Here is a 13115-nt window from a genome sequence, read left to right as displayed (position 1 = left end):
TGGGTGGTCTGGCTTTGGATAGAGCTGTGAGCAGTGGAGAAAGTCCATGTTAGTTCATTTGGAGGGAATATTGGGATGGCTTGTATTCTAGGGTATGAGAGCGTGGAGCACATTTTTATGCTTGCTGAGCTTGACGTGAAATGTTTAGTGTGTAGGGATGTAAGAGCTCAATTTAGAACTGAGGCTGGAATATTTCATTTTGGGTAGCGTTACGTAAATGTTATCTTTTGGACAGTGAAAGTGAGTGGATGTATGCAGAAGTTGTGAATGTGTACAGAAATATACACACCACAAAGTACTTGCAGCCCAGTGTGCATTACATTGTCTGCAAACTAATCTGATTATTAGTAAGTATTAGCAGAAAGATGAGGACTGAATTTTTGGGTGAGTGGCGAGAACATAGGAGCTGAATAAAGAGACAGAGAAGGAACAGTGTGCTCATGAGACTTAATATCTTGTTACGTTTGGGAACAACACCATTACCAACATGACACTTCTGTATGGCTTGTTGAGAGTTAACAGGGCTGCGCACGTCGTCTCCTCTGCTTCACACAGTGGTGCCAGCACCACTGCACTACCCATTTCCTGATAAAGAAACTGATGCTTGAGTGGTCAAAGCCTTTCCAAGGTCTCTGAGTTAATAATAATTAGGGACCCTGAAAATATAACTGGGGCCTGCTTGACCTCAAGTTAGATGCGCTTCCCATTATTGCAAAGGTATGTGTGTTTAATTTCTACAAGGCAAGGACTATGCCTATACAGAATCAGTTTTCAGGAAAGGCTTCTTAATTAGCAGGCAGTGATTGGACAGTTGTGTTTCTTATAAAAAATAATCAGCATGTGTGTTGCATGAGGCAGCTTCTACTTTCCTGCTGGAGTATTTATATTCATAGTGTACTGCACTTTTTTGATTGCTTATTGTGGATGGTAATTTCAAAGAGGATATCAGTTCTTTTATCTGAAGAATTAATCATTCAGAAAGTACTTTGCAAATTTGTTTCTTAAACTAAATATAAATTTCTTCAAGTTTTTTTTTTTTTCTGATGCATTCTTTGGAATGTTTGTCCATTTGCAAGGGAATAAGAAGAGCCTGTCATTTTCCTACATTTCAGGGGACATTATTTTTAATGCTCAGTATCCAGAGCTGCCCCCCGATTTCATCTTTGGAGAGGATGCTGAGTTCCTGCCAGACCCCTCTGCTCTACACGTGAGTACTGCAGCTTGCTCTCATGGCCTTTGTTGAAAAGAAAACAAAATTGGCATTTGGTAATTGCTTAGTCAAATGTGGTTTTCTCCGTCTGTGAAATAAATGCAGTTCTTCATGTGCCAACATACTTTGAGAGGTTTTCATTGTAGTTTTACTTTGGGACCATTTCACATTAAGTCTTCAGTATTGCTTGAAACAATTTTTCTTCAACTGAAAGACACATTGAAGATATTTTCTTTGTTTCAGTGATCATGCCTGCAGTCATTTTTTCCAGTGTTTACTGACACTTCAGCAAAATAACGGTTGGAAGAGTGTTTCTTGGCCTTTTAGGAGACTTTGTGTGTGTGTGAAAGCAAAAGTCGCAAATTTGGACATGCACATCCGTTATCTTAGTGTTATCATAAGGGGAAAGACCAGAGTGAATGTTCTATGCTAAGCCATACCCAAACCTTGTAACTGAAACACGTTTCTGGCATTAAAGCAGGAGGGCTTACTATTAGGGAAACGGGGTCTTGGTACCTATCAGAGCACACACAGTTTATTTAGCAGTTGAGTTTGTTCATGGTTGATGAAGAACAGGTGCCATTTTGTTTCAGTGTTCCTTTTTCATTTCCCAAATTTAAATCTGTTTTAATAGCTATACTCTTCAAAGAAGTTTAATTGTTGTTTAAAACTATTTTCTTAGTTTGTTTTCTGCATTTTTTTTTTGTTGTTGTTCATTAAAACTGTATTTGATGATTTACTTTGAAAGTCCTCCATTCCTTCATCTTCCCTTTAAAGGTGAGGTACTGATGAAACCTAAAGAATTACATTAAATTTTGATATAGCTGTGAGAATACTGCTGGCATGAGCTTGTTGTAAGGTTTTTAATAATTGTACATAAACTTTTGTTGGATTAAAAAAAGTTTCTAGCCAAATACTGCCTTCGTAGAAGTCACAGGGTTGTCGTTTACCTCATCCTAAACTGGGAGGCCCACCTGCAGTAGATGAGACTGAAGCATTACTGTATAGTTCCTCCCTGTCTCAAACCTGCCCAATGGTGGGAGCAGACACCAGATACCAAAGAAACATTATAGCCCTGTTCCTGGAATTCACAGGTGATCAAAGAGAAAGCCTTGTAGATGAGGTGATGTTTGTGTCCATTCTTCAAGAGTCAAAGAAAAGTGGCAATATGAGAGCATTCAAGTAGCTGAGTGAAGGAAGCAAATTGGAAGAAGCTGTGGTTCATATAATGTGGTGTAGAAAAGGATTCTGATACCTTTGCTGAGGTGTACACTCATGTAAAACAGCTCCAGAGGCTAGATGCATTTGGTGACATCTTAGTTAGAGTTTGTGTAGCTGTGATAAAACAGCAGGAGTAGAACCCACTTGGGAGGAAAGGGTTTATTTTATTTTACACCTTATAGTCCATCATCCAGGGAAGTCAGGGTGAGAACCCAAGGCAGGAACTTGAAGGCAGGAACTGATGCTGAGGCCATGGAGGAGCGCTGCTTATTGGTTTGCTCTACATGACTTGCTCAGCCTGCTCTCTTACACAGCCCAGGCCCTCTACCCAGGAATAGCACCACCCACAATTGTCTGTGTTCTACCACATCTGTCACTAGTCAAGAAAATGCCCCACAGGCTTGCCTATAGGCCAAGCCTTTTGGAGGAGGTGATATTTGTGCCCATTCTTCTAGAGTTGAAAGAAAAGTAGCATTCGCTCAGTTGAGATTCCCTCCTTCCAGATAACTCTAGCATGTGTCTAACTGACAAAAAAGTAGTCTGCACAAGGACATTGGTGGAGTGCATTAGTTGCTGGGCCAAGAGCCATTGAAAGAAGAACAGAATGAGAACTACCTAATGGAAATGTGTTTCTTGTGATCAGTGAAGGAGAAATCTAAGATCCAGAATTGACCATTGTTGAAATAAAATCTAATGCAAAGAGAAAGCATTGGATTATGCAAGAGAGATCACTGGGATAGAAAGGATAGGAAAGAGTGTTCACAGCCTGTTTTTGGAGTTGGTTTTGCAATTTGCAATTTATGTCTTCATTATTGGCAAGCATGGTGAATGGAGAATTTAAGAGAGCTAGAAAGGGCTCTAAGATTCATCTTATTCCACTCTTCTATTTTAGTACTGAAGAAACACTAGTAGATTTATAGAATTCTGTGGCAGAGCTGATATGGTAATTCCACTCTTATGATGCTGTTTCATCCCTGAGTGAAGTTATCATAAATGCTTTTGAGAAATAAGCTGAAAAAGAACAGTGGCGGGAGGAGGAGACACAACCAACAGTGTACTGGATCCAAGAGGAAGATTGCAGATTCAGGGGAGCATTTTCTCTATAGTGATAATTGATTGAGGACATCAGGAAGGCTTACTTCATGGACAAGTGGGTCAGACCAGCCCAACGAGGCAATCAGAGCACATTCTTAAAAGTACACGCTTGTAATCTGTCTTGTTAAAACACCAGGACAATATAACCTGTAACCCTGATCTCCAGCAGCCATTTCTCTAGGCGTAGCCTGCCCCAGGAACTTGTCACGTGGTGTTAGTGGGTTAGCATTTAGTTCTGTATTCAACCCAGGCTTCCCTCCTCTTCTCTTGATGTACTAATCACACAGACTTGTCTATACATTGAATGAAAGGGAATTGTATCTTGTTACCTGTGGGGTGGGAAACAGAACCAATGTTTGGACTTCTGAAGACTTTCTACCAGAAGTATCAAGTATAGAGGAGACTTTGCACCCCCACAATCTGGGACCATTGTCCAAAGTACGTCCTTTGGCAAGTATGAATTTTGCTTTAAGTTATTAGGCTTCATCATTACAATTCATGAAAAAATTCCATCTGATTCTGTGATATGTCTGTATTTTTAATGTAAAAAATACATTAAATTACAATGGTTAAGGAAAAATGAACTCTCCAATATGGTCTAGCTTGAGAAAATCGTTTTAGAGAGACTTACTGTATTATTTAAACTTGTTCTTTTCCAAAAAGTGAGGTGATTTAAATAAGGGATATGGCTACAGAGAAGTAAATGGGCTTCAAAATTCGCCTAAGGCTCTGCTTTGTGAACTGTCTCCTCATCAAAGGAGGTGAGTTCTGTGAGGGATCAGTTGAGGTAAAATACAACACAGAATAATGAAGACACTGAACGGGCCTTAGTGGCCCATGGTTCCCAAGGATGCACAGTAGAATAATTTGGAAACAGGTTATGACTCTAGCTTCCTCACCGACTGAATCATCTACGGACCTCTCTTAACACTGAGTCCTTTGCCTTTGCTCAGTAGCATGGGTTCTTAATTCAGTTTTATTGCTCAGTATGTATATGTTTCTAATAGTATCACACTGCCTTAATTGCTGTGATTGTTTAATCAGTCTGGAAACTAGGGAATGGAACTTTCACATCACTGTTCTTTAGTGGATGGTCTTGACTGATGTGGGTCCCTTGCAATGTGATATAAATTTAGATTGGCTTGTTAATACCTGCACAGAATCCAGCCTGGATTTTGATAGGGATTATATTGAATCTCAGGTTAATCTGGGCATTATTGCCACCTCAGTGGTGTCAAGTCTTTGCAGTTAGGAGCAATGTGAAATGCCTTTCCACTTATTTATACTTTCTTGAGTTTTTTCAACAATGTTTGTTATTTTGGGAGTGTGAGTTTTATGCATGTGGTTTGGTTATTTTTTATGCTGATATAAATAGAATTGTTTCTTATTTTAGTTTCTAGTGGCAATATAGAGATACAATTGATTTAAAAAATATTGGTCATATATTGTGACACCTTACAGTGTAAGATTTTAGTGTAAGTTTTTTTTCTACTGAGCAAAATTTTTTTTTACACATTTTAAAAATCTTTTTTTTCCCTGCCATTTTGAGGCAGACCAATATGTTGGGGAAGCTGGCTCAGTGCGTATTTTGAGCTGAGATGTGATTATAAAATGGTAACAGTGCTTTTCCTTTTATCTCGGAACTAAACTTAAAGCATTTCCTAAGACAAAAATGGAAACAGCATTGTAATAGATTCAAAGTGTATTGGAAATTGTATTTAAAGTTAGCAGTTGTAAATCTAGTAGAATTACCTTATGGCTTTTTAGTGTGTAAGCTAATAATTCATTCATCAAACCATTTACTTAGCATTAATTAAGATTATGATACAGAGCTTCAGGTGATTGATCTGATACCTAGGCTCCAGGTGTGTTCCTGGGTAGTAGGGTAGACAGACCCTAAACTTTATTTTACAGCTTAGGAAAAATTTAAAAGTAAAACAAACAGTACATTGTAGAGGCAAGCATTCACATGGTTTGGGGTGGTCATGGAAACTTTCCATGCTGTGAAAGTTATCCAGATCAGTTTAGAGGTCTTCTCTTTAGTGGCCCTTTGTGTACCTCCATGATTGGGGAGGCTCTTATTTGTAGAGCCGTTTCCTGTTTGCTCTTTTGCTTTCCACCTTAAACCAAAACATTTGCTGTTACAGAGATGGTTCTGTGCTGCAGGCTGTTTTGTCAGTGGTCATTATTTTCTTATTTCTGCTTGTACTGGCTGTGTATCACATTATGAGTAAAGCAGAAACTTTTTGATAACTGCATTTACTAAAAAATATATAAACCAGCAGGGTGTGGTGGCGCATGTTTGTAGTTGCAGCACTCGGGGAGGCAGAGTCAGGTAGATTGCTCTGTTCTACAAAGCAAGTCCAGGACAGCCAAGGCTGCACAGAGAAATTCTGTCTTAAAAGACAACCAACCAAACCAAACCAAAACAACAAAAACCCCATATAAATTAATAAAAGACAAATTGGTGAAAATTCTACCCACTGGTAGGTTTTGATTTTACACTGTGTTCAGTGCTGTATAATATGTAATTGACCTCAGAGAGGCCAAGATATAGATAGATATAGGAAAACAGGTATACTTAGGTATTATATAATGGGAGCAGGGGCTGACTGTCATAAATTTAGTTGCCTGCTCTTTGATCACTTGCTTCTGGAAGTGAGGCCTTGTCAGGCCACAGAGGAAGAGGCTCCAGGCAGTACTGATGAGACTTTAACAAGCTATGGGCAGATGGCAGGGGAGGAGAACACCCCCTTTCAGTGGACTAGGGGAAGGGGATAGGGAGGAAGAGGGAGGAAGGTGGCTTCAATGGGGATAGATAATGAATAAATTATAAAAAGTATGAATTAAAAAGTTGAAATAACTGTTACAGAGAAATTCTATGGGATAGTTAAATAGAGGCTTTACATATATATGGGTACATATACACACGTCTATTTGTATATGCTCAACACTAAGGTAGAGCATTGTAATGAGAAGGAATATTCTTACGGGTTGGAATTTGTGTGCTGAGACTAAGTGATGGCAGGTACATGTGGCTGTCACCCGATAGCTTCTCTAATCTCACCTCCTTCCACACTGCTCTTTGCTGATGCATAGGTCTTTTAACATTCTAAACACACTGCCATCTTAGTACCTTTCCATTTGTCACATGCTATTTCTTGTTGTTCTTCCTGGAACTCCATTCCTAGTTACCTAAATAGCTTGCTCCCCTCCTCCCTTCAAATACCTTATCAAAAATAGTATTTTTGATGATGTTCCTGTGATGTTCCTACACAAAGTTGTAACACTTCTCATGGTCTCTGAGCTTATTTTTGATCATGCTTCCCGTGATGTTCCTACACAAAGTTGTAACACTTCTCATGGTCTCTGAGCTTTACCACATTCTTTGTCTCATTATCATATAATAGTTTTAGTTGCTTATTTGGTATCTGTCTTTCCTAGGGTGACCAGCTTCCCTGATTTGCCCAAGACTGATAATTGTGAGGTGCAAAAACAGTTGTTAAACCAGTGCGGTCCTTAGCTGGGATAGAGGGCTGCGGAAAGAGACATTAGGAGAGAGTGGGTTGGCTTTGTTCACTGCTCGCTGTGCACAGTACACACCGATTACAGCAGTAGGTTTCCTTTGAGTCAGAACCTCCCTGACTTCCCAAACTAGGATCTATGCTTTTGTTACAATTATAAAATATTAGGAAAAACTGTATTGTTAGAAAAAGTTGGAGGGTGGAAATCAGTTACCAGAACTTCTAATGCAATGCTTTTCAGCCCAGTCTTGCAACACTCTGTGGTATGCTCAGCTGCCTCCAAGGCTGTTTTGAAATTCTTTTCCCCAAAGTAATAATGATAATTCATTTTGATTCAAAATGAAATTGCATAAAGGAGGAAAGTTGGCTCATCAATTTGAATGAGAAGAGCACACAGCAGTTCTAGGAGGATGAGAAGGCCGTGCTGTCTGACCTCCCAGCTTGAAGGTGAGGTGGAGTTAGTGCCTGGGGCCAGCACTTTGGGATGCTAGTGACGCTAATGCCACTGGCACTAGTGCCCGCTGGCTGGCTGTTTGAGTGCTCCATTGATTGTTCTGCTTACATCGAACGTGGCTGTGCTCAGCCATCTTGCTCTTGCTCCTTTGCTCCTCACAGTGCCGTCTACAGAATAACACTTTTTAAATAGGTCCCTGTAAATACCTGCCCCTGTACATGAAATACATGTCACAAATGTGCTGAGCTGAAACGGACTGCATGTCACACTACTGAGGAAAAAATGCCAGTTGTATGCATAGGAAACCTGGATACTTCCAAGTACCTGGACCTAAAAAGTGTTGAACATGTAAGTAAAATGGAAGACTCTTATTTTTCACGTCTAGTCATGTGTCATTTGAGATTTGTAAAGAACTCATCTCTTCCCCTCAAGGTGGACATGGTGCTTGAGACAGAGAGTAGCAATGTGCATGGTGGGTTGTGAGTGGAGGGATGGAAGTGTAAGCACAGCTACTGTGGGAAGGAAGAGAAGGGGGTTTTACAGATCTGTGCTTGCACGGTAAGCCTCAGGGCCTTAGAAACCTATCAGCTGAGTGTCTGTTTATTTGTAGTGTTTTCAGTGCTAGGGAACTGAACTTAGGCCTGTGTGCTGGCTAGGCAAGCACTGAACTGCTGAGCTAAATCCCCAGCCCCTCATCTGAGCACTGGTAAGACTACTTTAATGTAACTGTTAGCGATGAATAACTCGGAAAAGAGAACACAAGTCCAAACTATGTAGCATGGTGAATTTCCAAACACTGAACTAGGATTCAGAGGAGGAAGCAGAACATTCCACACATCTGGAAGCTCATTTGACACTGCTTCTGTCCCCATGCCTACTCACCTAAGAGTGGATACTATACAGACTCGTAGCACTTTATTAATTTTACCATCTTTGATTGATATACAAATCAACTGACACAGTTTTATTTGTTTGATTGTGTCTGGTGTCCTTCTCTTACTTCTCCCATGCAGTTTTTCTTCCTCTTGTTCCTGTGTATGCTCATTGATGATAGTATTTTCTTGTATCAGCATACTACAGTTTCTTTATCTATTCTGCTGATGGGCATTTGGGTTGATCTCACCTCTCATCTGCTGTTGTGAACAGCATGATGTGGATGGTCTGCCTTTCTCAGTAGTCACGCTCGTCCCTGATGGCACATATCAAAGGGTGGATTTGCTTGGCCATGAATAAGGGATGTAGGTCCATTAGCTATTGCTCAGCTTTACTAGCTTATTAGTCATGATCTTGTAAGGAGATAGAAATCACACTAGTAATTAAATAGGGAACATTTAATATACCAAACTGTTAATTACTGAAAAAAGCAAGAGTGTGATAAAGAATACAAATAAGACTAACAGTGTTAAAATGCTTACTTAAGGCTAAAGGAGAATACCTTCAAAGGAACAAACTTAGAACCCCATTTTCCCATTCCCCCATTGTGGCCTAGGTTTCTACGATTTCAATTTATTTGTTGGAAGAGGGTGTGGCTACAGCCATCTGGAAGATAGCAACCTTCATTGCAGGTGCTGTGAGCCAAAGCTGATGTTGGTGGCCTGCTGGGTCTTTTAGGGACTGACAGTAGAAGTGAGGTGGGTGCAGCCAGTGAAACAGGCTGGAAAGTGGGCACCACTATCCAAAGATAACTACCACTGGAGTCCATGGGATCCAGATCCAGAACTAAAAGCTCTGTGCCTTGTGCTCTTTCCATCTCACTGCGGTGACAGGCTGGCCATTGTGTGAGCTGGTGAAGAAAATTGCCTCAGTTTGCAGAAGAGTGCAGAGAGGAAATGAGAGGTGAAAAATGAGTAAGCACATGTAGACAATGCCCAACTCCTCTCCCAATTTATTAGTTAGTGTTCTTAAATGTGTGTAATGACTTCTTAATTTTGAGAAAAACATTTTTAGTCTTCAATTCTACCCTATTCCTTTTTTTAAAGATGAGAAATAAGTCATTTTAATTTTAGCTAATGTTATAACAAAAAGCATATATCTAAACAGAACCCAATAAGCAAACCATCAATCTTGCCCTCTCCCTCCCATCAGGCACAAAGCCAGGCAAACTAGAGCACATAGAGTTCCTGCTGTGATGATTCTGTCAGCCTGCAGTGTTCCTCTCTGTGTGTGTGTGTGTGTGTGTGTTTATATGAATCACACCTTGACTTTAGTTTTCTGATTTGATCTTTCTCTACAACTTCTAGTTCTCTGGTGAATTTATATTTTCTTCTACATCTACAGAGTCTTCATTTTGTCACTCACAGTTATTTTCAAGTTCTTGTGAGCTCATTCTAATATCTAGAATATCCTTAAACGTGTGTTTTGTCTCTTTTTTTCCCCCTTATCCATCACATGGTTCTGTTTTTGGTAGCTCTTGTAATTGAGGTAAGCACCAGATATTCCAGTTAAAGAATGGCAGGAGATCCAGAGGATGCCATTTTCTGAGAGGGAGAGGGAGAAGGAAAGGGAGGCAGAGGGGAGATGGGGAGGGAGAAGGGGAGGAGAGGAAAGATCAGGAGAGGGAGAGGGAAAGGAAGAGAGAGGCAGGAGAAAGAAGGAGCAAGGAAGGAGGGAGGGGGTACAGAAACAGACAGAGACAGCATCTTCTCTGAGAGGCAGCTAAGCTGATCATTTTAGTCCAGAGATTTTGCCGAGTTGAGAATGATTTATGGTTTAGGTAGGGCCACTTCTGTTTGTGAAGTAGCCTGTTTAGGTTATTCTAAATGAGCCTGGAGTGGTCAGTCTTTTGTGACAATTCTAAATGCTGTGCTCTCCTTGTATTTTTTAAACCAAGTTTATCAAATATTTCAATACACAAGCAGTATGGATCTTCATCCCCACATTTTAAATTTTGTCTTACATGATTGCAGATAGCTTTGCTCCACAGAGGAGTTTTCTTTCACAATGTTTTGCTGCATCAGAATTTATCAAAGTCTTGAGGGGAACTAGATGCATATTTGAGGTCTCTTAGCCCTCTGCCAGAAGCTGTCATGGTTTCCCTGAGCCACTGCAGCAGCTCTTGCCTGGCCTGGGCCTGGATCCCAGTCTCCCTGTGGGCCGATTTGCACAGGACTCTGGGTGAAGCGGCTGCAGCAGTCAGCTCTTCTCTGGGGTTCTGAGAGCGGGTGGCTTCAGAGAAGTATCTGCGCTGTGTCTAAGCTTCAGGTTGTTCTTGTTCTTGCTCAGCGCCACAGCAGCCCACGTGGAAGCATGTCAGTTTTATTTTGAGAACATGTCATTTTACTTTGAAAATGTCATTTTTATCCTTTACTTTAAAAGCAAATGTATAAAAACTTGAGTGGACTGTGAATGCCACACACCCTGTTGGTAAGAAAACAAAATTAGAGCTGAGGTGGTGCCTCCGTCTGTAATGTATGTGCCTTCGAAGAACAAGACCTGAGTTCAGGTTCCCAGAGCCCAAGTAAAAAGCGGAGCTAAGTGGATGCACTTCTTATATTAGAGATGCTGAGGTGGAAGATGGGGACAGATGGACCCCTGGGATCTGCTGGCCAGCCAGCTTGAGAGAACCTGTCCCAAAGAAAAGGCAGATGCTGCTTAAAGAAGGACAGCAGAGGTTGTGTTTGGTCTCCACATGCCTATCCCTGTACCTGCCCACCCCTCACATGAACATGTACACACACCCACACCAGAAAAAACACATAATTAACCAAAGTTAATTACTGATAGGATGCTAATATAAGTGTTGGCTAAAAATTAAAAACAAAAAAAGAAAAAAAAAAGGTTCCATGACAGTGTATTTTTTATTATAGAAATCTTGATGTTTAAGTCTCAGTAGATTTTCCTGGTGTCAAGTAGACTGTTATTTAGAGAGGGCATCTCTGGTTTATTTGCTTTGAGGACAACATAGAATAATGAACCCATCAGTAAATGACCAATGTGAGTGTGAGAAAATGACTAGATATTCTGATGGGAAATTGGTTTATGTGTTGATGAGACAGAGGTCTAGGAGTACTTCTGTCCACCAAAGTCAACGTGTGCTTGTGTCTATGAATGTCTGTGAGTACCGCCTTTGAAGGTCTATGCATTCTTCCACCAGTGAAGTCTATGAGTTCTGTGTCTATGAGTACTTCCATCTGTGAAGTTCTGTGAATACTTGTGTCAGTGAAGGTCTTTGAATACTATTGTCTATTTTAACTTATCACTGTAGAAATCCTTTATGAGGTGAGGAAAAAGTGGGTGTCCTTTTCTCTTCTTTTAAAAATGTTCTCTCTAAAGGAAGATAGTGAAGGGCTCTTGGTTTAAAAACTATGATTTATGGTTATATCTGTTTTTCTGAAGTTGTTGCTGTCACAGCCAATTGTGGATTAGGGACTGTTAATATGCACACACACATAATTTGAAAGCATGTGTTATAAACAAGACTTTTAAACATAGTTGTAGAGAAACAGAGCGCCTTGCAAGTATAAACAAGGTACCTTAAAAATGCTGCTTCCCATAAGACAAATGGAAAAAGGCAAACCCAAGTTATTTTTTGAAATCCAACGGCAAATAAAACATTTAGCAGATGTTGTCAGTTTTGATTTACTCGACTGAATTTGTAAAAATGTTTTTTTGGGAAAATGAGTTACTGAGTTGGGAATAAATCATTGCAGTTCATGAGTACTCTTTTTCTAGAGGAGGCGCCCTGAACAGTTCTGAGCATTGTCCATTTCCTTCTTTGTTGTTTCTCTTTTGTGTCCTCTTGTTATCACATCCAGTCCCCTACACAACTCCTCTCAAGAGTTTGGTGTTTATATTATGGTAATGTATTATTGTTATTGTTGTTATGTGTATGCTTGCTTTGAGACATGGTCTCACTGTGTAGACCAGAGTGGACTCAAACTCACAGAGATCCATCTGCCTCTGTCTTCTAAGTGCTGGGATTAAAGGCGTGTGCCGCCACTCCTGGCCATGTATTTGTATTATTAATGACATGTAAAATTGATATAAGTGTCAAGATGTACAAACTCCTCTATGACCTGTAGAGCAGAGTCTTAGTATTTTAGAATTTATTTTTTATTGGTGTTTTCTGCATCTGTACCACATGCATATATATTCTGTAAATTTGTCCCTACTCTCTTGTTTTAAGACTTTATATATTGTCAAGCATTTCTCCTAGGACAGTTGTCTTAGTGTTACTGTTGCTGTGATGTAACATCATGACCAAAAGCAAGTTAGGGCGGAAAACACTTCACTCAGAGTTCAGTGAGAGCAGGAACTGAAGCAGAGCAGGAACCTGGAAGCAGGAGCTGATGCAGAGGCCATGGAGTGGTGCTGCTTACTAGTTTGCTCCTCAGCCTGCATTTTTGTAGAACCCAGGACCACCAGCCCTGGAATAGCCCCACCCACAATGGGCTGGGCCCTCCCCCACCAATCACTAATTAAGAAAATGCCTTACAGCCAGATCTTATGAGGTCATTTTCTCAATTGAGGCTTCCTCTTCTCAAATGACTGTAGCTTGTGTCAAGTTGACAAAAAACTAGCCAGCACAACAGTATAACTTTATCTGAAATAGTCTGATCTGGCTCTGATTGTTAGTGGCTCCTCTGGTTACATCTTGCACTAGTTATTTTTT

At 40.3% G+C, this 13115-nt stretch overlaps 1 protein-coding gene across 1 annotated transcript in view; it reads left to right on the top strand.

The window, feature by feature from the left end:
• The window catches only part of Babam2 (BRISC and BRCA1 A complex member 2), a 388471-nt gene that overhangs the window by 86733 nt on the left and 288623 nt on the right, over window positions 1-13115 (top strand). The window contains exon 4 of the mRNA XM_060364766.1: window positions 1113-1207. Within this exon, the coding sequence (XP_060220749.1) occupies window positions 1113-1207 (95 nt within the window). The remainder of the gene's footprint in view (window positions 1-1112; window positions 1208-13115) is intronic.

This window comes from Meriones unguiculatus, chromosome 1 (genome assembly GCF_030254825.1).
Source record: "Meriones unguiculatus strain TT.TT164.6M chromosome 1, Bangor_MerUng_6.1, whole genome shotgun sequence".
NCBI classification, from domain to species: Eukaryota; Metazoa; Chordata; class Mammalia; order Rodentia; family Muridae; genus Meriones; species Meriones unguiculatus.
The sequence above is the reverse complement of the archived record's forward strand: the minus strand, read 5'-3'. Positions and strand labels throughout refer to the sequence as shown.